Source organism: Hetaerina americana, unplaced genomic scaffold (assembly GCF_022747635.1).
Source record: "Hetaerina americana unplaced genomic scaffold, ioHetAmer1.1.p SCAF_23, whole genome shotgun sequence".
NCBI lineage: Eukaryota > Metazoa > Arthropoda > Insecta > Odonata > Calopterygidae > Hetaerina > Hetaerina americana.
Window position 1 is genome coordinate 2,913,044 of NW_027286797.1, and position 26,659 is coordinate 2,939,702.

The 26,659-nt window shown below is 39.5% G+C and overlaps 1 protein-coding gene across 1 annotated transcript; it reads left to right on the plus strand.

Moving 5' to 3' along the window:
- Positions 1–283: 283 nt before the first annotated feature.
- On the plus strand, positions 284–21,825 carry LOC139689433 (fatty acyl-CoA hydrolase precursor, medium chain). Its single transcript, XM_071586556.1, has 3 exons — positions 284–704; positions 16,241–16,350; positions 19,769–21,825. Exons 1-3 carry the CDS (start codon positions 284–286, stop codon positions 21,083–21,085), a joined length of 1,848 nt encoding a protein of 615 aa, XP_071442657.1. The 3' UTR covers positions 21,086–21,825.
- The last annotated feature ends 4,834 nt before the right edge of the window (positions 21,826–26,659 follow it).

Genomic DNA, 26,659 nt, shown 5'->3' on the forward strand with positions numbered 1-26,659 from the left:
GCTGAATGATAAGGATATTCTATCCTAGGTCGCACCTCCCAAATTAGATCCCCCGGCGCCTTTGGAATCGGTGCGCATTGGCCGTTGAGTGGAGCATCCCATTCAATTTCCCCGGCCGGAAGGAGCCTCGTCCGGGCGGGTGGTCTGCCGAGCGGTCGAGGGGGGGGCCGAGGGCTTTGAGGGCAGCGCGCAGCCGCCGCCGCCGTCGCGGGGCGAGGTGCGGTACTCGCGAGCGCGGGGGAGAGCGCGGGAGAAAGGCAGGGAGCAGTCGGGCCCGTGAGACATGGACGTGACTTCTCTCGCGAGCGGAGGAGCGGGCCATTGGGTGGCGGCCACCCTCACCCTCGCCGCCGCCTTCTGGTGGGGAGCCGACGCCGCCGTGGCCACTCGGCCGGGCCGCGATCCGCCTCCGCTCATGCTCCCTGGCCAGGGACTCGTGGTCGGCCGCGACGTCTACGTGTCGCGCTCGCAGCGGGCCACGCTCTACGCCGGCCTGCCCTTCGCCCAGCCGCCGCTCGGGGAGCTGAGGTTTGCCGCGCCCAAAACTGCACCCCTGCCCTCGTGGACGGACACGAGGAACGCCTCGAGCTTCGCGCCACCTTGTCCCCAGGACGTGTCGCAGGATATCGTCGCCAAGAGGTTCCTCCAGGACGTACCGCAGCCGTCTGAAGACTGCCTCTATTTGAACATTTTCGTTCCCGATGGTGAGTGGGCTCATTGAACGCCGTGGGCACACCCGTGGACGGGCCATCCCTCTTCCTTGGGGGACAGCCAGTGGCGATGGCCCCATGTCGGCCCTAGAAAGGACTTCAGTTGAATCGAATGGGGATAGTCATTAAAACCCAGACCCATGCCAGTTGCGTTAACTGTCATGCGTATTATGACCGTGTGCTCCCATCGCGTGTGGCTTATCCTATTTAGCAAAATAAATTATTCCGAGTGGTTAAGAATAAGTTTGAGCACACCATCTCAAAAATTCCCTGAGTATTCACGATTCTTCATTGTAACAAAGATATCTGCTTAAAAATAGTTAAAAAGGAAAATTTCCATGAATTGTTAAAAATAAATAAAAATACAAAATAATTAAAAATTGTTGCTCACGTGATTGAGGCTAAATAAAGGCATATAGCAAATATGTAACATTGAAGTAAGTTCTTGGCAAAATGTTACATGCAGGTTATATCTGAGGTGCATTATACCTTTTCGCTCGGAGACCATGCCTTCATTTCTCCAAGAACGCTCGATAGACTGGTGTCTTTGCAGCCATGTACATCATTATGCATGTATGAGGAGAAGTATTCGCCGGTTTTCTACTGGTGTAGGGTGACAGCTGCCATTGTCTGTCTTGACATTGAACTCAAGGCGTTGAGGAATTAGCTCGGGGAAAGTTGGAAGCTCTGACCCGGTGAGAAACCCTCGAAATCTTAAACTCATTCGTAAGCCAAAAAAAAAGCCTCGCGCAAGATGAGTTATTTCATTTCCATGCCATCACAGACAGGATAAATGTTTGAGCAACATTCTCCTTTGATTTATACGTTTTTTCTGTGCTACTCCATAAATTATTTGAATTAATAATGAATTTCTATGCTATCCTCATTGATGCAATAGACATTTATTTTTTAAGAGTATAGCATTTCTCAATTCTCCATGAAATGCGACGGTCTTCTTGAAGCACACAATTTTTTATCGCTCTAATCATTCCTGAATAGTACGGTGATATTAAGAATGAAATTTGTATGTACACTTATGCGTGAAAATAATTTCTAATCATTAAATATATATGGGTCTTGTAGGACCTACATATTTTTAATGATTAGATGTAATTTTTATTTTTTTAAGTTGAAAACTAGAGGATAAAGCCAAGTAATAAAACAAGGCATAAGCAAGATACAATCCAAGGCTGCTTCAGTCACAGCTTCTCTCGCGGTGCTGCGGATAATAAACTCCCGAAATTATTGGCCGCTTATCTCTTTAGTTACTTTTTTCATTTATTAAGCCTTAATTTCAACACAAATATTAGCAGGAGGAATTGCTAAAATAATTTGTTGAGGTAGCAAAATAACACCCTCTGACTCAGCTTTTATTCTTCTTTTTATTTTGAAAATTGGTGGTAAAATAATCAAGATGGCACCACTTATGGCAAGTCTCAATTTTATAATAAATAAATATTACGGCCGTTTTCAACTGAAAAAACACTTCCTGGTAATGAAGAAACGGACAACTATTTATAGGTATATTATAATTTAGTATAAATTTTTTAATAATTTTTTCGTACAAAATTAATGACTTTTACACAATAAATTCCAAAATTCTAATCTAAGTGTTGAAAAGCACTAAAGCTGTTCCTTTATTATTTTCTTACCTATTGGTTTATTTATCTTGTTTTAATAGAAAAGTATTTTTCATATTATTTCTGAAGGTACTTTCGATAAAGAGTTTAGCTGCCTTTTATGACAGTATAATTTTTTGTGTATCAAAATACCTTGGAGAGTAATATCAACCAGGATGAAGATGGAATCATTAGGAAATTGTAAATTTTACTCAGTCAAAGAGCCATCACAAATGTAAGTTACTCCAATTATGCATATAGTACATCATCCAGTTGAGTTATTTTCAATTGGGAAAAATAATTGTTCGTTGGTTTTCCGTGCCACGGGCGGTGTTTTGATCGTTGTTTTATGCTTCAGTATGTGATGTGTCGGTGAGTTCCACATATGTGATAATTAACATATCGGCAAGATTAGCGAAAATATTTAATCTAGTTATTTTGCGTTTTGCGAACAAAATTTGAAGAAATTTTACTCATATTTCCAGCATCCTAGTTTTCAGCCAAATTATCGATCGTCTCATGAAATCTTGGCCCAAATAAGCGATAAGAAAACATGTTTGAATTTCTTATCATTATTTCAATAGATTTTAAAGAGAGGTCCCAATGGTTAGATGAGTTGAGTATTTGTTGCGGAATGAGTGCGCAAAGAAATGTTTAGGTATAAGTCGTTCGCCTCGGAGATTTCTTTTGCGTTTCCGAGTGCTATCCCACTCTTGTGCCAGGTTCCGACGCTAGGAGAGAAACGGAGCAGTAGTTACTCATGTCGAACACGAAAAGGCAACAGTCCATTTTTACTTATTGGAGATTTTTCAATAGATAAAAATAAACTCCGTGACATTGACGTTGAAGCGTCGACTTCGACATTACGTTGATGCAATGACTGTACTTGCAACTAAAGAGGAACATATTCTCAAGCATTAAAGAACCAAAGACTGGAGATATAAGAATTAACCTCATGAAATTAAGTCATCTTACCTGGGATTTTCAACCATGGCTGCTTTCCATGACTTTTTTTTAATCACTGCTAGTCTTCAATCTCAATTTACGCTGCTATTAGAAATCTCAGTCCTTTTTTGTTATTTATGGGAAAAAAATGTTTATGTTTAATGTACAGTTGTAATTTTATCTTCACCATATCTGATATACAAAGAGCTAAGAAAATCAATGCAACGTACAATTACAGACAATCTTCATCATATACCATAGTGATACGATGTTCATAATATGCAATAGTAGTTAGCGTACATTGAAAATTAATGCATGAAATCCTCATCCTGGTCCTGCTTAGTCAGTCAGGTTCCACGTCAACAACAATGAGAGCTTAAAATGTATGCAATTAAAAAGCTACATATATTACGTCGCATATTGTTCCAAGCCCTAATCCAGTTTGTATAAAAGCCAGTCTTTTATTCTCCCTTTTCAGTGTTTACTGACTGTAATATTCTTAAATATTTAGGTATTACATGAGAAATTAGAGGTACAGCAACCTCCAATTTTCTTCTATCTTTATTTTTTATGAAATGTTTCTTATATACTTCATATTGTCCCTTAATGATAATTCCTTTTCATTGAAATAATATATTTAATATTTCTCAGAAAAATAGTTTCCTATTATGATGTTATATCTATACAGCCTGTCTACTGGCAGAATTCCTAATTTTTGAAAGATATTTCTTCCATCTAGAATATTTGTATTTTTTGATCTAGCCTCAGACATTCTCTGGGATTTTTTGGGGTTAATTTTAGTGTATTAATTTTTGCAGAACCATACTAAAATATCCTTTAATACAGGTATTATATTAGGGCACCTTTTCAAGTCCATTATTCTAAATCCATCATGACCCATTGGTTTCATATCCATTTGGTTGTGTAATCTGATGTATGTCATCCTCTGTTACTAAATTTATTACTATGGTATTTACATGGTTCTTTGTATTTACCGAACTCAGTGGAATCTGAGTTTAAGCGGATCTAAAGTTAAGCAATGTCAGTTTTTGCTCCGAGAACGTTAAAACTAGGTTGATAAATAAGCGTGAATGCGATCATTGTGGAATATTGCCAACTAATGATATAAAAATATTCGAAATAAACCCAAATCAAATGGTTTTTGGGGGAAAGTGAATAACCAGATTGTGTTGTAGCCGTGACATGAATCCTCACAGGATACTATTTTCAGAATCCCTCCGATCATCTGAACTGAACCTATTAAGAGCTCACATTTCTCTGAGTATTCAACCAAGAAATAAAATATAACATATTGTATTTCTCACCTGTAGCACTACTGATTCTCTAAAATTTAAATTACTTTGCAAACCCTTAAAAAAAGAGAGCAGAAATAAACATTTCAAGAATTATCCAAAATTTTTCCCAGAGTAAGAACTAGGGATTTTCATTTCAAGGGAAATGACCGACGTTTGGGTGTACTACGTGCAGTCATTAAAGCACGACTCCCGAGACACTTATACAATGCCCAACTCAGAGGTATTTTTATAGCACGTGAAAAATTTGAAACAAAACCCACCTAGCGTTCCAAACTAAAAAACCGTCCTGCGTTGTGGCGTTCCTCTGATTTCCCACCTCCGTCGGGTTCCCATCCTCGATGCGAGGAAATTGTAACCTGCTTCCCCTCCACTAATTGGTTCGAAGTTGCCGGCGCCCAGGAGTGCCTTATCCCCCGAGCAATTCATGCCTCCCGTCACGCGATAAGCCGAGGGCCGGGGGGAAGCGGGGCTACCGGACCGGGGCAGGCTGAGAGTTGACGGCCGGCGGTGGCGTTGGTAGGTGGTCGCTGGGGGGTGAGCGTGCAAATGCGTGGCTGTGCACTCATAAAAACTACGCTCTTTCGGAAGAGCGTCATTTAGATGGCTTGTGAGTGCATTGCAGTGACACAGTGTGTCAGCGGCAGTTTCCCATTTCATTTGCTGGTAAACCATCTTAAGTGTAAAATCGTTGTGAGAGTAACTCCACCATGCTATGCGTCACCCATTGCGTCGTTGTAGTATGACGTGCCGCCCGAATGTGATATCCATCTCGAATATATTCCACTATATATATATATATATATATATATATATATATATATATATATATATATATATATAACGATTGTACGGAAAAACTCACACGAGCGGCACAAAAATGGGACGGCACAATAGAACACAAATAGAATAGCAACATGTAAAAGGACACTCGCACGGTAAATTGTTCGAGCTACCGGCCCTCTCAGAGGCCTTGTAAATGTTGCTATTCTATTTGCGTTCTATATATATATATATATATATATATATATATATATATATATATATGGGTTTAGGAAGGGGAGAGGTACGGGTGATGTCATTGTAGCAATAAGATTATTAATCGAGAGGAATATTGAACACAACCAGGAGGTATTTGCCTGTTTCGTAGATTTCGAAAAAGCGTTTGATAGAGTGCATTGGGGAAACCTAATGAGTATAATGCAGAAAATGGGAATAGATTGAAGGGATAGTAGGCTAATCCGCAACCTGTACATGTCTGAGACTGCTCAGGTGCGGTTGGGGAACGGGGAGTCCGGATGGGCAGCGTTAGGAAGAGGTGTAAGGCAGGGTTGCCCATTATTACCGTTGCTGTTCAACCTGTATGCAGAGGAAATGATTAAAGAGGCATGGGAGGAACTGGAGGTAGGAATGAAGGTGGGCGCGGAATTCGTAAAATCAGTTAGGTTCGCGGATGACCAAGCTTTAGTTTGTCAGTCAGCCAAGGGGTTGCAAGCATTGCTGGGTGCATTGGAAATTCAGTTCGACAGTTATGGAATGAGAATCAATAATATTTATAAAACAAAGGTTATACGATTTTCTAGAAAGAAAAATGCTAAGATAAACATTAAAATAGCAGGGCAAAAACTAGAGCAGGTAGAACAGTTCACTTATCTCGGAAGTGTTTTGAGCAACACGGTCAAAGTAGTAGGGACGTAAGGAGAAGAATTGCGCTAGGCAAAGAGGCTTTTACAAGGATGAGGGAGTTGATGACAGGGACGTTGAGTAAGGATGTTGAGAAAAGACTCGTAAAAACCTTGATATGGAGCGTAGCTATGTACCGCGCGGAAACGTGGTCATTGAAGCAGGAGGATAAACGTAAATTGGAGGCTTTTGAAATGTGGGTGTGGAGAAGATCAAATGGACAGAGAAGAAAACAAATGAGGAAGTACTTGGTATGGTGGGCGAAGAGGGGTTTGTTGGAAGAAATCCTATGGAGGCAGGAAAAGTGGATGAAGGGGGTATTGATCGGCAGTGGGATGTTGAAGACTGTTATTGAGAGGAGAATGTTAGGCAAACGAGGAAAGGGAAGGAACAGGATAGGGATGTTGGACGGGATTAAGGGAGGAAGAAAGTACCCAGAGATGAAGAGGGATTGATATACAATAGGATGATGGATTGTTGTTTTTTTAGGAGTCACAAAATATTTATTTAGGAGGTGTGTCCATCCAAAAACCTACCTTAACCGGTAGATTACCTAATAATTATAATAATAATATATATATATATACATATACATATATATACACATATAAATATATATATATATATATATATATATACATATACATATATATATATATATATATATATATATATATATATATACACATATATATATTAATACATGCATGCAGGTACATATATGTATACATATGTGCACACATATAGTATACACCTGAATGACGAGGAAGTATAAAAGAAAATCACGTATAGATGACAAAAAGCGCTGAGAGTTTTTTTAGTAAATGATCTTGATCTCGAAGATATTCGAGAAGGATTCGTGTTACCCTCGTAATAACCCTTCTATATATAAATACACACACACACGAGGGTCATCCGGAAAGTAGTACCCGTTCGTGCCGCATGAAGTGCTGACGACGCGAGTAGCCGCTGGACGAGGTCAGATAGCTTCAGTGGCTTGTCTGCCTTCTCTGAGCCAAGTTGCGTGACGCTAGCATTGCCTGTGTTGTTTCTGTGATTGTTTACAATGTTTAAAAAAATTGAGAACGCCGCCAGTTGTGAAGTGAGGGCAGTGATTAAATTCCTCAATGCAAGAAACGTTCGCCCATGTGATATTCATCGCCAATTAAAGGAGGTGTATGGAGACAATGTAATGGACGAGTCGTCTGTTCGGCGGTGGTGTCGCAACTTCAACATGGGGAGGGGGAACACACACGACGATGAGCGTTCGGGGAGACCGTCTGTCATTACAGACCAACTGGTGAGCTCAGTTGACGAATTCGTGAGGAACGATCGGCGCGTCACAATTGATGACATCTGTGAGCATTTTCCCAATGTTTCTCGAACAATTGTTCATGAAATTGTTAAACACCATCTGCATTATGCAAAAATTTGTGCAAGATGGGTCCCTCGCGTATCTCAATGAGCTGGCGGCGAAGGACTATGCAGCAGGAATACAGAAACTTGTCACACGTTATGACAAATGCCTTAATTTGCTTAGAGATTATGTTGAGAAGTAGTTTAAAGTATCCTCTTTCAAATAAAATTTTTTATGTTTGTTAATATTTACTTTTGTCTCTTTATTTCACGAACGGGTACTGTTTTCCGGATGACCCTCGTGTGTGTGTGTGTGTATATATATATATATATATATATATGTAAAAATATCTTCGAAAAGGAACGCTCTTCCGTGACGCACAAACATATAAAAACACAGATGTAGATTTTTAGAATATAGAGAAACAAAGGAAGGACACTCACAATTTGTTATTTGACGTTTCGACAGCTCGGCTGTCGTCTTCAGAATGGCGTTCTCGGGGGAGAGCGGATAGGACGTGTGCGGGGGAGAGGTTGGGGAAGGAGAGGTAAGGGACCAACAGGAAATGAACAAGGGGGTGGGGGGGATATGTAGGCAGCCATATGATGCATTCAATGGGCTTGGTTCAGTCCGGGCGGTTTAAATGATTGGGCCACCCAGATATGCGCCATCTCGCGGGTTCTCACCTCTATTATCCTGGCAGATTTGGGAAGGATTTCAATCACCGAAACGGAGAAGCAGTCGTCAAAAGATTGATTGTGGGAAGCAGTGTGAGTAGGGATGGGATAATTAAGAAAGGTGGGAGATTTGGTGCGTCGCCGAAGAGCGTTCCATTTCGAAAAAAAAAAAATATATATATATATATATATATATATATATATATATATATATATATATACGGAAAAACTCACACGAGCGGCACAATAATGGGCTGACACAATATAACACAAATAGAATAGAATAGTAACATTTAAAAGGACACTCACACGGTAAACTGTTCGAGCTTTCGGACCTCTCAGAGGCCTTCTTCAAGAGAGACTGAAAATATGCTGTTGCTGTGGAGAGGGGAAAGAGGTATGGGCGGGGAGGGGAGGTGTGGAGGGAATGATGGGAGGGAAATTAAAGTTGGCGGTTAAGGGTGGGAATTTTGAAAGAACGGAAAGCTAAAATGTAGGCGGATTCACGAGTTCTCACCTCTATATTGGTGGCCGAATCAGGTATGGATTCTGGGATGCTGAGAGCAAAACACTGGTCGAATGAAAGGTTGTGGGAATTGGCGTGTGAAGGGATAGGAAGAGAAGAGAGTGAGGCAGAATTGCAGGAGTACCGGTGATTATTCATTCGGATGGATAAGGGGGTAATGCATTCGCTTGTGTAAAAGGAAGAGCAATGTTTGCATGACAAAAGATAAATAATATTTTTTGAGAGGCAATTAGCGTGGGAACGAGGTGAGGGGGCAATGAGGGGGAATAGGCATAATAAGAGGACAGGTTTAACATCGGGGGCGGTTGCAAGTTGGGGAAATTTTGGGAAATTTTTCACGGGAGGGCGCCAAAGGGTCGGCGGATTTCAGAAGGTTTTTGAGATTGTCGGGTCGTCTGTATGCGATAGATGGGCATTGGGCTAGTAAGGATGAGGTCGCGTCATTGTCATGTAAAATTGGAAACAGTTCTTTAAGGAGGGTTTTCAGTCTGTGTGATCCGGGAAAATAGGTGGTGCAAAGGTTGAGTCCTGCGTCAGATGTGGGCTTGTTATTGTGTGGTGTGTTTGGTCGGGTGGAACGGTGGATTTTATTTCGTAGTAACTTTTCTGGGTAACCGCGTTTGAGGAGTGCAAGGTGTAGATTGGCAAGGTATTTGTTGAGAGTGGCTGAGGTGTTGCAAATTCGGTGTCCGCGGATAGAGAGAGAGTTAGGAATCGAGCGTTTCGTGTGTTGAGGATGACATCTTGTGTGGTGTAGGTATTGCTGATGGTTAGTGACTTTGATGTGTACTGAAGTGGTGAATTTGTTGTTTTGAAGTGAGATGTCTTTGTCAAGAAAGGTGATGGTGGAGTCTGAAATGGAAGAGGTGAATTATTCAGTGAAAGATGAATTTAAGGCGGATAAGAAATTGTTGAGAGAATCAGAGCCGTGTGTCCAGAGAATAAAAATATCGTCTATGTAGCGGACCCAGAAAAGAGGTTGAAACGGTTGCTGTGACAGGAAAGTCTCTTCGAGATGGCCCATGAAGAGATTGGCGTATGATGGTGCCATCCTCGTTCCCATCGCTGTGCCTTTTGTCTGTAGGTAAAAACAATTTTGGAAAGCGAATGCATTTTTAGTTAGGACGAAAGTGGCAAGATTGAGGAGAAATTCCGTCGAGGGGCGCTGGGGTAGGGGGCGTCCCTCGTTGCTGTCCTATTCCTTGATATCCTTGCTGTCAGCAAACTAGTCACTGAACGTATTTCACAGTCGGCGGGCTGATAATTGTTTTCATATTTTGAACTGGCATATTAGACAGCACATGAAGTAAAATTAACAAAAAAGGCGTCGTTCAACGCACAAGGCATGCGGGGAGGCGGTACGCATACGAGTTTCCATGTTTGCTAGATATTCGATTAGCTACGGTGATTCGGACCTTACCTTCCTAATATCCTTCATATGTCTTCATATGTATATTATATATATATATATATATATATATATATATAAATTTATACATGAAGCTCTGGTCCTTTCTTCTCTTCCTTGGGAAGGTGGCTTGGCTACCGAAATTCGAAAACTTGTGAGTTTCTTTTTCTTTTCTTTTTTGTGCGTTTCTTTGTTTTTTGTGTGTGTGTATATATATATATATATATATATATATATATATATATATATATATATATATATATATATATATATATATATATATATATATATATATATATATATATACACACACACATTCAAACTCGTAATCCCGCCAAACGGCGAACAAATACTCATTCACATAGAAATAGATATAAGGAAAAGGGATAGGAAAACATGTAAAGGACGACCACAGTATATATAAACAGTGTTCACACAGAATATTTATATATATGTAATGTAATCTATTATAAATATATATAAAAATAATGTATACGTGTACAAATGTATTTGGGGAGGCGATGGACAGCTGACGTCATCATTTGCGCCATTAGGGGTTTGGATGTGAAAGGAGGAAGGTGAGGATAAACCCGGCGTAGAAAATGCACAAAAAATGACACTACTCGCACATTACGTGAGGGCTCGACAACACCATCTATATTCCTCGAAAGAGTAAATAGGACTGGTACTTTTCAAACAATAAGTGAGTCCCTCTTTGTGTTCTATGATCAATATGTTTCTAATTCATTAATACCTTCGCTGCATAGTGCAACTTCTTCAAGTTATGCGTACTTGTGCATCTAATCACACACAAACGCAAATCTGTTACAACTTTACAGGTTAATTAAATAATGAGTGTTATTAATTGTGTACATATTCTTACATTGAAAGTTTTCATTATTTTGCATTTATTATTCAATTATATATGCTTACATACATGTTTGGGGCTCTCGCTGTGCCATACCCATGCTTTTGCAGGGTGAATACGATGAACTCAAATTTGGACGAAGTGAGACATCACCTTAAATATGACCAAGTGTTCGGAAGATGACGAAACTCAATGATAGAAGGGAAAATTACGCATTAATTTACGGGTGTAAAATAAAAAATTATCTTATTAGCGATTCAGAAAGGTTTTTATTGCATTTTCGTCAGGCCCACATCCCACCCCGAAAGGCAAAATAGGCAAGGCAACAGTGTATGCTAATGGATAAAACAGGATTTTTTTCGTTAAAAGTTTACACTTTTCCTGAAATTATTTTAAAAATAAATTAGAGAGCGCAGGTAATATTACATATCAATAGAAATTGTATTGTAACCTAGCCAATAACTGGTCGCGTAATATAGGTCGTCAAAATAAAAATAGGTTGATTATACTTTGCCAATTAGTAATGGGAGAAAATGGTACGTAAATTTACGCACTAATTGAGCGCAGGAATATTTTTCCATCCCTTCATTAAGAATGAGTCATTTAATTAAACAAAGAAGTTTCAGCTCAACGAAAAAACTAATTAGGATTAGTAGAATTGTTTTTTCGTGAACTTAGTTTCCCTTTGACTTTGATCAAGAAATATATTGCATTTCTTTCTTTAATTCCTCTTGTTTGGTTGCTTGTGCTACATTATTTTTAAGTTTTTGGTATAATATGATGAAATACTAATTTAAAAACATTCTTTTACACATTGTATGAGATAGTAATTGATCCTTAGAGAAAAACGTGTCCAAGAATATTTAGGTTACTGGCAAATACTCCAAACTTCAATACGCCACGTGCATGTGTGTTCAATGTTCAAAGATGACTTCAATTTGTTAAAGTATTTCTAATTATTTGATTTTCGTAGAAATATGGACCAGATTATATTTCATCATGGAATGTAAATCACGAATAATATAACGGTTATTAAAAGGAGTTTATTGAAATACAAGGAGTAAGCAATGGGATCAAGTTTCAATTTGTAGTTCATCTGAACAAAAAGCGAGCCAAAATAAAAATTTTTTGCATTTGAATCTAGGAACACATTTTAATCCAATTCAATTCTCATTGGAGTGCGAGAAACACTTTTTACTTCCACCATGACAAAACTCAACGATTTTAAATACATGCATCGTAGGTATGCGAAATTTGTATGGAAAAAATCGGGAGCACATAATAATTAGCGAATAGTCACGGTTTTCCTTTCGTACATTTCATAGAGAAACTCATTGAAGTGTAGTGAAAACCATAGCCACAAATTATAGTAATGGTATGATATGGAGTCATTTCGCGTCGAAAAAACCATAAAAACCAGGGAAATGGTATAATATCGGACTACCTAGCGCGCAACCATATCCCGGATGCCCAAATATAGTTATGGCCGTGGTTATCTGTTGGTCTCCTTACGGATCCCCTGGATTCCATCCTCAGACCCTCTAGTTGGCAGCCAAGCACCTCACCCGCTATATTGACCATCACCCGATAAGTCGATCAAAAGACGGAATTAAATTCCAGGAAACAGATGCGCAGATGAAAGAAGAAAGTACTCGCGAGAGCCAGTCGCAGTAGAGAGCTGTCGCCACCCGCCTTGAAGGCCCACAAAGGAACTTTCACCTGTTTCGTCATGGGATTCGAGAGACCGGTGGATATTGCCCCGCCTCAAATTTTCTAAAACCGTGGCTCCCGGTTTTCGAGGCGAGTTTGGAGACGTCACGAGGACGTTTTAAGTTCCATGGCGGCACTATTGAACACGGAAGGAATTGGAGTTATCTTTTGGCGTCGCGGAGGCTATACTTTACACGGAGGAAACATCGTCAGACAAATACACACCCCTCACGCCGTTTGGGGAAGGCAAAAATCTCGATTTGAGATCCTTTCAGGAAACATTTTTTACAAGTTTTACGGCTTTATTCCAAACTGTCTGTGAGTAACTATTTTGCCTCTGTGGTATTTGCGTATTGTTTCTAGGACTTCTGATATGCTTTATCCACAGTGAGTAAAAATTAATGTGCTTCCCATGATTTCGTTTCTACATAATTGATTTATTGAATCCTTCCCGCCGAATTTGTTCAACCACGGCCCTCCGTTTCTCCTTATTCAGTTCTATTTCCGAAAAAACTTATCCGCCTTAAATCCCTCTTTATCTGACATACGCCTTTGTTCCTAGCTCTTCATCATGGGCCTTTTCATTTATTTTACCTTATAAAAAAATGTGTTTCTGTTTCAAATTTTGCCCGATCTATCTGATTCTCATCTTCATGTTTTTTATGAAACGCTCCAATGTTTTGTGCTTGCATGTTTTGTGTGATAACTAATTTCTCACTGTATCTGCCTCTTTCATGTGTAATATCACACTTAGACAAGTTGCGAAGATTCTACTCTGTTTTATTTTCATGAAATTTCATGTTTCCGGTCCGCACATCCACTTTCAATGCGTATCTTCCTTATTTGCAACTTTGTAAATTATAAAATGCCAAACGATTATTATATTACAAAAAATGAAATTCCATATAAATAAAAGAGTATGTGGCCTCGATACATTTCGTGTGAAACAATATGCCTACCCTAATGATGACTATTTGGTTGTTTGTGTCCTTTAATTTAGTTTACAAAGATTTTAATGCTAACGTTGGGATTAAATACCAAATTCATTTGTTTCACCCCAAATTCCCGTGGAATATGAGGCAGTTCATAGGTTGGAGAGTAGTTCATTCAAGCTCCGTTCAAATCGGCCACGAAAGGCTTCTGCTTGATAGCATGTCGCACCAACACTCCCACCAATGCATTTTATATTTCCTTTTATAAAGCGCATTTGGAGCCTCAGCGCCTGGTCTCGTGGTGAGTGGGTGCAGAGGAAGTAATGGCCACTGCTTACTACTGACTTACTGCGAGCTTAATACTGACAGCGCGTGTTGGATTTATCGTTATAATGAACAAAAACTAGTTAATGAAGGTAGTACAAATAAACAAGGTAAAATTCTGCCAAAGCTATATCTACATCTTATAATATTACCATGTCTAATTTTCTCTTAAATCGGAGAAATGTGCATCTAAGGGATGATAGAAAATTGCATAATGATGTTTAAAAATTTAGAGCACTGTGTGATGGAGAGTGACCTCGTAAAGCAAGGTGTTTTTCTGCAACGATTTACGGAGGCTGCATTGGAGCAATTAAGCAAGGAGAGACGAAATTCATGGAGTTTTGACCTAGGCGCCGAAAGTGTCGAGTAAAATGATCACAAAAAATTGAACAGTGGCCCTTATAAAGACGCACGGGACTGAAGAGAATGATATATATTCTGTGAAGAAACTCTAATGTCATCCGCCCAGTATTCAATGTATGTAGCATACCTATGACTTTGACTCTTTTCGAGTTAATTTTTACACACATGATATCGGTTTTCCACTTGTAGAATAGTGCTTCCCATATTTTTCCCCACGTCACTTTTAAAATAACATTTCGTCTCCTTGAGTGTGTAACATGAAACCATCATGAAATGAGCTAAATGAGCCATCTGCCCTGCAATAAAGGACTGTCCCAAAAGTAGTATAACTGAGTCGATGATAAAATAACTATTACCAGAATTGATACATTCACTCAGGTGATAAAAGGAGGGGGAGGTCCACTTAGAGGTCCACTCTCCATGAAAAGCGGGTACGTTGCATCCGAGCGTGATAATCAGAGACTTGACAATCAGGGTCTTATTCTCTCCAGCCATAAAACTCCTGTCCCGAATGTAGTAGAATTGAGTTCATTATACAAAATTATTGCCAGAATTGATACATTCACTCAAAATTCTTCGAAGTAGCACCCTGGTGCGTCCACACAACGCTGCCACCGGGTTTTCCACTTCCAGGTTTCTTGAAGGCGGCGCCCGGAATGCTGCCTAACTCCATCGTCACGGCCTGTTGTAACACACCGAGCCGTGGTGACGTCCTTTCAGCACGGATTTGAGGCAGGGGAAGAGGAACGAGCCTGGTGGGGTTTTGTTTGAATAATTTGGATGCTCACTCACGTGAGCGAGAAGCTCGTGGCAGATCCGCGTGCGAGTTTCCTTTGTTTCGTCCGAGAGCTCTCACGGCACCAACTTCGCACACACCTTTCCCATGACCATGTTTTCGGTCACAAGTTGGTGCATATAGCTTTTGGGGATGACAAGTTCATTAGAAACCATACAAACACTTAATCTGCGATCCCTCTCCAACAAAGCATTCACTCTGGTAAGATTTTTGAACCTATTTAAGGTCGAAGGGTGTCCTGAACGTTCGGCGTTTTCAACTTCTTCTCTACCCTCCCGAAACAACTTAATCCACTCAAAAACACCCGATCTACCCATAGCGTTATCACCATAAGCTGCCTTGAGCATGTCATGAGTCTCCTCTCAGTGTTGCCCAGTTTCACGCAAAAGTTGATGGCGTAGCGCTGATTCAAAAACTGGTTCATGATGATGCGTAACGAGGTTACGTTATAGAGGTTTCGCAAATGAACGATCCGCACTCCGAAAAGGCTGGGAGCAAGCTGCCACCGACCTCCAATATTTCCTGAGACTCCCCTCCCTCAAACCCAGCCAGAGAAACCGCCACCCGTCCTTCCGTCCATCCGAAAAAAAATAAGTTCTACTACTTTTGGGATAGACCTTGTAAACCTCAATTGTCATTTCACTAAGCACCAAAGAATAAGTCGAAGTTGAATGGAATGCCTTGGAGTGCGCGGATGACCGAAACAATTGAATTCGTTTGATTAAATATTTTAATTCATAATTTAATATTTTAGTTTTTTAGTGAATCCAGCTTAGCATGGAATGCCAATGTTGGGAAATTTTTCAGGAAATTGTGACAACACTGAATTTAATTCTGTTCCCTTTTTTAGATTAATTTTTTTCTCGCATGCTCACTGCCTCAAAAACTGTAGTTATCGAACTTGGTTGATCATCTGTTTGGTTTCCAATTTCATGTATTCAGATTTTGAAATTTAAAATTATTTTTATAATTACACTCCAGAGAAATAACCATTTTCTTTCATCCAAAGGATCCGTGCCTAGTGACGGCTGGCCAGTTGTTGTTTGGTTCCACCCTGGCTTATTTGAAACTGGGAATACTGCCTTTTGGGATGGATCTGTTCTCGCAGTCAAACAAAAGGTTGGTCCGAGCTCAACGATGTTCGTGCACTTACATATTGTAGTTAAGATCTCCAAATAACATCACGGCTTAAGAGCATGTCATTTGAATGCAAATCACTCTTTCTCTTGCATGCGGGTACAATTATTTTCTGCTAGAGTGTTGATTTTGCTTGAACGGTTGTATCAAATCTCAACAAAGCCACCCATCGTGAAAATTAAACAACTGCAATAAAGAAAACTCGTTTATTTGTGCCGTCTAGCCATTCTTCCCGCGATAGTGCATTTCATGATACCTTCAAGATCGATGGAATTCATTTCTACAAGACGTTGCACATTTTTTCTATGCTGCTGACGAATTTCACCTCAACAGCTCTGAAAATAGCAATATAAATATGTGAATTTTGTTATCTTATAAATTAGACCGGGCATTTATGAATCACTAAGCAACTCTCCTGCTTTGGGTTCCTTCATTAAGTCCTAAATGGAGCATGAGCCAGAAAATAGTATTCCAACTCTAGAAAGATTCCTCTTTCCCAAATGCAAACATTTATCAGGCTGACCTCTGATAAAAAACACACCTATTCAACCTAAAGGTCAGTTTGGTATGCGTGGGTGGAGTTCACTCATTATGAAGTTTCAGTTGAGTTCATCTAATACGTTGATATGTGAATTTTACACCAGACGGCGTGTGAAATTCAAATATCAAGGTAAAGGGGCCAGTCCCTTTCCCTGTGCCGCATATGGTTCCCAGGAAATTCTGATACCCGAAAAATCACACAGCTCGGATGAAACTGAGGGTGCCCAAGGGCGTGCTCGGGAAACGAACCCGAGCTTTCCGGTTAGTAGTCCAACGTTCTACCTCTTGACTACCAAGTCCCCTTGACCTCTGATGTAATGTAAAATGGACGTACAGTGGTATTGCAGTGTCTACCGTTCAAAACATAAGCATTTTCTAAAAAAAATATCGCAAATTTTATCATTCAAATATCCTCAAGCTACGAAATAACTTCATTCGATTTCAAAATCTGTATTATAATAATACATTTATGCAAACAGCTGCATTATAATATCAAGTTTATTCACCTAAGATGACCAGTTTTGACGGATGTGAGCAATTTAAATTTGCATCCGAAAGGCATCAGTTTTTCGATTATTTAAGGGACCCAACTAGACTGTCAATCATTAGTTCTTTCAATATTTCACTATCGCTAAACCGAATGGCAATGCACTTTCTACGAGCAAGTATTGTTCCGCATGACTCTCTTTATTTTCCTTATTCTTCAGCATAAAGTAATTTACAAACCATCTTCTGGTTATTGCTCTGCTATTTATACGGTTCATCTACACAATTTATAGTTCTAAAATTTGTTAGCAGCAGCCAAAAAATTGTATTTCTCATTAATAAACCTTATTTATGATTAATTTTATCTCTGTCAAATTTATTAATTCATAGTTTCTTACGCTTACCTCTTCATTATCCCATTTCTTTTTTCTTTTCTGAATGTCTGCCGTAAATTTATTATCTACAAAATATTCAGAGGCGTGATAGTCCAGTGAGTAGTGCTGGACTACTGACCCGGTGTCTCGGGTTCGATTCCCGAAAACGCCTCTCGATACCCTTAGATTAACCTAAATTATGTAATTTTTCGGGTTACCTATCTTCCTGGGAGACCACAGGGGGTACAGGGAAAGTGACTGTCCCTCTACCCTGGTGTTTGAATTTCACAGGACGTTTGGATTAGAACCAGGTTAGCTCTGTCCTCACCTACCACACCAACCTTTGAGTTGATGGCTGCGGTTTTACATACCAAATATCCAAAGCATGATTCACCATTTATTCTGTCTATTCATCTTTTTTTCTTTATTCTTCCTGGGCACCAAGTTTCCGTATCTTTTGGTATTTTTATCCTGTTTTTGCTATTCTCAACGCCTCACAAATTCATAGAACATTTAAATCCATGTTTGGGTTTTTATGAACTGATTCTTGATATCCGGATTAACGTTATTCCCTGGTCGTTTCTGTTCGAGCCCCTCTTTTCGTTATCTGATTCGTCGAGTGTTATAATATACATTTCCTTTTCGTTCAATTTCTCTTTCCCTTGATATCCGTTGAAAACATATATTAATTGCTAGTCTCATCGTTATCATCTCAGATGACACTGCTTCTGAATTGAGTACCTCTTAGTGGCGCCTCAACACCCCTGCTGAATTTCCCTGAAAAATTTCATGTAATTTCTTTGCTCAAGTTTTTCATCCAATTTTCTTTAACACTTCTGGTGTTTCGATTATTTTGTTACTTATTCTATTGTGATACGTTTTCCTTTTCTCAGTTATTCACTCTATAATCTAACAACCAACACAGAATGTACGCGTACTTTCATGCTTACTGTTACTTTCAGGGACTCCCTCCGGCCTCTAACGTCCCTCACTTCTTTTACCATTGCCGTCATCGTACTTCCAAAAATTCTTTGATCGATTCTGTGCTATTTTGATTTCTTCCACTTGCTCCCGCTGCAGTACTATTCCTTGTTCGGGATTTTTCTCTTTTTCTATTTAATAATGTTTGTTTGTTTCTTTCCTCATTTAGAATAATTTGAGTTTTGCTTTTATTTACTATGGCCAATGCTGATATCTACCCGCAAAAAGATTTTCCAGCTCTTTGCTTGCTCTCTTACTTTGACCTCTGCTTTATTAATATGTAATCAATTTGGTACCCTCTTTTACCCATAGTACCTTTGGTATACATGTATAAATTCTCAGTATTTGTTGATAAAGCGTTTTTAAAGGTATTAAATGGGCCAAATTCCACGAAATTTACCATAATAACTCTAAATATAATCAGCAATTTTATTTTGTGTTCGTTAATGCATATAACGGGTTCCTCGGTTTGTATGACTCGGTCATGGCTGGGGACTGCGTTCCAGTGACCCAAGACTTAATGAATTTCTTAAATGGATGCATTTGTTATTAATGCTGTGATATCGAAATACGCATTTCCAAAACCAGGTTATTGAGATTTTTTGTGCGTGTTTAAACTTGCATCAATAAGCTAGGCAGAAAGTGTGTCGATATTTACAAAATATCCTCTTAATTTTATGAATTTTCCTGAAATATCTAACTGCAAAATTAACTTGCTGGTAATTCAATCCGAAGGGTAGCAGAAAAACGTTTTATCAGAATTCCTCATCAATCTCAAGAACTTTTAAATTAGTTTGGTAATTCAAGCAAAGCGACTATGGATATATTATAAGCACATGTGCTGATATTACTCTGACTGACAGAATACTGCTAATAATGAGAATCCGGGCAAATACTGTCAATGAAAATGTTCTCCAACTGCACAGTATGCTAGTTCTTAAGCCATATTTGCTTATTTTTCCTAAAACTCCACCTTATTTACATTGGTCTTAAACTTTCAATTTGCTATCTTTAAACAGCTGATGATCGTTACCGTCGCGTATCGATTGAACGTGCTTGGATTCCTGACGACCCTGGATACCGCGTCCACCGGGAACTTTGGACTGCTGGACCAAGTGGCGGCATTGCAATGGGTGAAGAGCAAGATAGTAATATTCGGAGGGTCGGCAAAGAACATCACGCTCTTCGGTCACGAAGCGGGAGGCGTGAGCGCGGCCCTGCACCTCATCTCGCCCCTCTCGGCTGGTCTGTTCTCCAAGGCCGTCGCGATGAGCGGTAACTGCTTGGTACCCTGGGCCGTGAAACCCCGCGAATCCGAAGCGATCCGGCTGGCAAGGGTTTCCGCGAAATTCGGGTGCCCAAATGAGCCGCGCTTGGACCTCGTGGACTGCCTAAGGAAGGTGGAAGCGTCCGAGTTGTCCAAGGGAGTCTCGGAGTTTGGGCCATGGGGGCCCACGGTGGACGGGGACATTGCGAACACGAGCTACGTGTTCCTGCCGGCGGACCCCCTCTCCTTGTTTGTGGATGGCAAGTTCCACAAAGTGCCAGTGATGCTGGGCTACACGAACATGGAGGACGCTTTCTTCTTCGCGGAGTCGCTGGAGAACGCAGAGCAGGGCGTCAACCGAGAAGAGTTCGAGGCGTGGCTCCAGGAACAAATAATAATGGAACTCCCGGACACGAACGACTCCTGCCCCATTAACTATCAACACCTTCTGGATGCGGTTCTCTTTTACTATAGTCCCCAGCCGCAGGCCGCCGACCCCTTCTTCTTGCGGCAGAAGTTGATAGATTTCTCGACGGAGAAGAAGTACGCGGCGGGTGCCTATCAGTTGGCTACCTTCATGAGCATTGATAACCCCACATTTTTTTACCGCTTCGACTACAAGCTGAAGACCAATTTAGTGACGATGGCGGACTGGATAGAGGTCCCAAATTTTTTTGAGCTTCCTTTAGTATGGGGAATGCCTTATTGGCCCGCACTGCCGCTGCAAGTCATTTGGAACACGGCAGATCGTAGGGTAACAGATTTGACGATGACGATGTGGGGTAATTTCATGAAGTACACTAATCCTGCGCAAAATGGGATCCATTTAAAGTGGGATCAGTTCACTAAGGAAAATCCCGGAATCTTGATCATTGATAGGAATTTCAACATGAGTGACCTGGCGAATTTTGACTACAAGGCCTTCTCCTTTTGGAACGACTATTACCCGAAGGTAGTGGACGGGGCAGTTTTCTGTTGTAACGTGACCAGTGGAAGTGCTGTTAACTATGTCATTTCTGGTGGACTATTATGTATGGCAACAGCCATAGGTAACGCATTCATGAGTTAATTCCTAGGAAACAGAAGTTCAATTGTGTATTGGTACTGTGATACTTGAGTATTTTGATAGATTTTTTATCACAATTAACTTTGAAAATATCAGATTAATGATACATGTGAATGCATTAATACTCAATTGCATATATTTTATATTGATTTAAAAAAAATGCCGTTCAGAAAAGAGGCATACCAAATAAAACCTAATGCTAACTTCATCTACAGGATGATTTTTCATTCGTGGATTTCGGTTAAATTTGTGAATAAGACCAGAGAGGAGTTTTCTTTTTCCTTCGAAAGAACTTGGTAGATTCGAGTTACTGCTCTTAATCCATTCTCTAATGCGATAGCTTAGCCAAGATTTTTATAAGGAATCTGAGTGAACGTGAGAATTGTAATTGACCGTACTTGTACGGAAATAAATACCTTAGAAATGAAACTGAAGTGAATAAAAAATCATCCGGTATCTTATTTGAGACACTAAAATTTCACTTGTTGTGGGCATAGCAGTCAGTGGTGGGGTAACTATAAAATTGGAATGTGTTTCGTTCGAAGTTCAGCCGGACGGCCCTGAAATGATCGTATTTAAGGTAGAGGCCCACCCATTCCTTCTCCCCTCCCAAGGATTAAAGTTCCAACCTTATCTCATCCGTCAGCGCTGCCCAAGGAAAGAAGGTTGTGTCCATTATGCATGACAAAAATGTTGATGACTGATTACATGGACCAGTGTTCTAAATATAATGAAATTTCCAGATCGACCAGTATGATTGTTCCATGAATTGACCCTAGGGTGTTTTAACCTAATTAGTATTTTGCTAAGTTTTGTATAATAAAGGTGCAGTGTTTATTGCTACGAAGTTTTCTTTTGTATGCATTAATTGATTATATTTTGTTTTGCTGAGTTAATGAGGAAAACCTTTGCCACTCACATTAATTTTATTTTAAACACGATGAACGTATGAGGGGTTGGTTTTTATATCATTTTAGAACATAAATGAATTTTAATGCGATGAAAAGTTAGAAAAACTTGGAATAGAAAAAACTCTTTCGAATACAATGTTTATCAATGGGAGCAGATAAGCCTTATTATTTATTGTTTAAAGTTAAGTTAACACCTAAGTGTGGGAAAATGTAATGAATAATTGTTAAACAGCAATGACTAAGGAAAGGTGTCTGTAAAATATCTTTACCCTTGTATTTAGCTTACTAGACTATCTTTGACGCCTTATACAAATAACCACCCTATGAATGATGAGGTCTCAGGCGTGATATGGTGGAAGCGTAACATATTAAAACCACAGGTATTGCAATTTTCCACTAGATATTTTATTTCAACACTACCGGTTTCGATGTTTTCACATCATCATCAGGTGTGAGCACAAGTGCGTGCAATACCTGTGGTTTTAACCACCCTATGATTTCTTTCCTCTTTAAATTTAAGGAAGAAATTGACGAATAGAAACAAATGAAGACATAGCACATGGTCAACTCCTCATTTGTACGATCCGTTTTGTTTTGATGGGCCTGCTTCCACCGTCAGCGGTCTGTATTACAGTTTAGGCGAGAAGAGATGCAATGAGTCAATATTATAACTGTAGTTCTGAGATACTTCCACTTAAAAGTTATGTTTATGACAAACTAATTAAAATACTTGATCTCACATTCAAAATAAGCACATTATTTATTGCTATATTGGTGGATATATGAAAAAAGAAATGCTTCTTGGTACAAATTGTTATCACAACAAATATTTGTCTTTATGTATAATTTTTCGCGACCAGTGAGGTTTCAGCCCATATTAGTTGTAAATAAAAGATCACGTATTTTAAGAGTAAATATAAATAAAAATGCATAATTGCCATTTATTAACGTAATAGTACAAACTTCTGACTCTTCAGGTTAATAAACATCCAAAAGTGAAATAACATTATTTTTCGTTAGCTTATATTTTGAACGATCACCAGAGGATTTTAAAATTTGATCTGAATTAGCGAAATCAAAAGATGAGATTTAATAGTTGAAAGTGCATTCATGATGAGCGCGATTCTTGAGGAGAGACTAATTCTCCCAAACAAAGGATCCCAAAGGTAAAAAATGATACGTAATAACTTCCGGAATCTATGCTACGGGAATTCGGAATTAAAGGCAATTATTTAATACATGAGAAATTTTCCTGGGCGTTCACACATATTATAACGCCTTTTAAAATTTTTACATTAAAATGTAGAAAAGAAAGGACTTAGACTGGACGCTTTAGAGCAGCTTGAAATTTTAAAAAGTGTACGCTCCAACGAGGATATTGTTAATGACCTTTTGTACACCTCCCACTCCCCCTCCTCAACTTACCACTTCTCGATACCTGCGCTTATGAGTGTAAGAACCCCTCTACTTCCCCCACGCCCTCCCTTGACCTCAGAGATATGGAAAAGGCTTTCGTATTTATGTCTATGAACCGTTAAAACCCACCCACTTTTCTTGAGGAACTTTATGCCCTTGCTTATGCTTAGCGAGATTGGAATTACACCAAGGATGACGTACGAAGAATTTGATAGCATATAGCGATGAAATGATGTATTCTTTATGAAATAAACAAATATAAAAGAACATGATAGGGGGGATGTCGGTAGCATTTTGCCAAGAACACTGAACCCTTGGCTGAACCCATTGAGTACAAACAGCACGATGAGAGAGAGATGATTGTTTAATATGTTGGCAAAGCAAAGTGATTCACTGAAATATTCTTTAACGGAAAAAAGCGTAAGAAGTCATCTCGAGGTCATCAGACGAATGTCCTTCTAGTGGCTACGGTATTCCATTTTTGAGATGAGGATGAATTTTTTAAGTGCAAGAAATCTGCTAGTTGTTCTTTGCTCTCTAACAAGGACTCTCTAATAGAATTTTTGCACAATTTCTCAGCATAGTGTTCTGTGCTTAACTAAATATTTGCATCTTTAAATATAGACTGCAGATGACACTATCATAACAAATATAAATTTTAAGTATTCATGTGGGTGATACATAGTTTTATTTCTAGACAGGATATAAATATTGAGATAAGCGTTGCCGTTATAGTTTTAATCGGCTTCCCTGCGCTCAGAGAAAAAGCTAACAATTGAAAAAATTGAAGAAATTCTAAAACATCATCAATTCTATATTTTAGTCTCTGGAATTCAGGTTCTAAAGAGTATAACAATGAAATAAAAATATGCTTTATATGGTTCACGCCAATTGTAAGTTTTCTGTATTATATCTGAGTCAAAAGTGACCTAAACGGTTACATTGATGGGTACCAGAAGAGGGAATATAAGTTCTAGCTCAAAACTCTACTTCAAGTACCCCAGTTTTCCGAGGCTAGCTTATAATAGAGAACAAATATTTTCCATTGCTTGTTTATATCTCCAAGGGGATAAATTCAGCTATTAAAAGAAGTACAAGAGAACATTTCATAACTTCTTCCCCAGAATTTCATGACTGATGCATAAACTTCACTGTTCTTCTGACAAATTCTTCCCCCCTGTTGTTCGTCGAATTAATGTTCGTCGACACTAACTACGTGGTCTTGTAAAAGAATCAGGACTTTCTTGTTCTTCCAAAATTTATTTATTTATTAATGAATATCTATTTTGCCCCCTTCAAAGAAATCCCCATCAGATATTATACACTTGTGACAACTTTTTCTTCAAAACACTTCAAAAAATCATTTTTTGTGATCTTGTTCAGCTTCTCTTTCAATGCAGTCTTGATCTCCTTAATCGTAGTGTCGTCCTTTCATGGGCCTCTTCAGTTTTGGGACCAAGAAAAAGTCACTGGGAACCATATATGGGGAATGCGGTGCCTGCTGCATCATTTTGTGTTATTTTTGGCCAAAACATCGTGCATAAGTAACAATGTGCGAGCGGGGGCGTGGTAATTTTGCAAAAGCCGATTTTTGTTCTTCCACAAATCCGGGCGTTTGTGGCCTATGGCTGAGCGCAAATTGCACATTACTAGCAGTTAATATTCCTTATTTACCGTTCTACCCTGTGGCAAGAACTCATGATGCACTACGCTCCTGCAATCGAAGAAAACTGTTAGCAAACTTTCATATTCGACCGAACTTGGCGCGCTTTTTTCGGTCTTGGCTCGCGCTGCAGCGTCCATCGGGATGATTGAGCTTTAGTTTCCACGTCATAACCATAAACCCATAATTCGACAGCAGTTATGACCCTCTGGAACAAATCTGGGTCGCCGTGGACAAAGTCCAACACCTCATTAGCAATATTAATGCGTTGCTGTTTTTGGTCTAAACTAAGCAATTTTGGTACGAATTTCGCGGCGACTCATATTATGCCCAAATCATTGGTAAAAATGGAATGGCACGAGCCAATCGATATGTTTAGGTCCTCAGCAACCTTTATAATGGTGATTCAACAATTGGCCAATACTATTTTCTTCATTTCATCAATGTTAACTTCTGTTGTTGACGTGCTCGGGCGTCTAGCACGCTCTTCGTCGTTCACAACATCTCGGCCCTCAGACAACATTTTTTACCACCAATAAACGTTGCTTCGGTCCAAGGTCATACTATATATAGGCCACAGTCAACTTTCGGAATGCGTCCGCGCACTTAATTTCGTTTTTCACACAAAATTGTATACAGATTCTTTGATCCATTTTTTGGAACAGGCAAAAATCGAAGACAAGCCAAAACACGTCCAAGCAAAACAACTATCAACAATCAACTGTTCATTCAAAATGGCTGAAATTTTCGGCATAAGGGAGAGACATAAGTGCCAACAAACGCCACAAAAAATCAAAAATCTTATATACGTAAACCACGTAAATTCAATGTTCGCGATGCTTTTTGACCAGACCTCGTATTACCGCAGTTTGCCACACAGCCATACATTACCGAAAATGAAGGAAATTTGCTGTCAAATGAACCACTTATGCAGTAAAAATGTAAATTTTTGGTGAATATTATGAGACTTATCAAATCAGTACTAAAAAAATATATCAGATCAAAGTTAAAACAAAGATCTTACGTTAGTAGCTGCCCAAATGGACGATTGACAAGGGCTGTGAGTATCTCTAGGTCTCTGCGGGGTAGTCAGGTGGAGTAAACGGAGACATTCTCGGAAGTGAGACATACATGGAGGACAACAAGTAATTTTTGTCGTCGGTGTTGTAGTGCGAGTACGCCCTGAGAGTCTCTTCTACTTTATGTACGGAATGTGGGGTGGCAAAGATATGAGGTTTAAGTGATTTGATGATGTATTTAAATATGCAGCATCATATTTTCATGGAAAAGAGAAGTAAGGTGCTTCGAACTCGTATTTGCAGAAGACAATCCCTTTCATTTCTCAGCATGCATAACAAATTAGACTGTCTAGCGCCTGCCGACGTTGTGATACTGGATAACATACATTTCTACTTGGCAAATTGCATGCATTCACGGGGCTAAGCATAAAAGATATGCAGTAGACTGTACTACTTTGCTCGTAGGAAGAGACGCCGCAATGCACTTCCTTCAAACTTTTACCGTTTTTATTCAATGTCTAGAGCCAAAAAACGTCTCTAGGTGTCTTTAACTACAAAAACGTGGAGC

Excerpts from the sequence above, each read along its gene's own strand:
- LOC139689433 (XM_071586556.1), top strand. The coding sequence starts at position 284 with ATGGACGTGACTTCTCTCGCGAGCGGAGGAGCGGGCCATTGGGTGGCG. Across the intron at positions 705-16,240 it reads GAACATTTTCGTTCCCGATG|GATCCGTGCCTAGTGACGGC; the intron begins GTGAGTGGGCTC and ends TTTCATCCAAAG. Across the intron at positions 16,351-19,768 it reads TTCTCGCAGTCAAACAAAAG|CTGATGATCGTTACCGTCGC; the intron begins GTTGGTCCGAGC and ends ATCTTTAAACAG.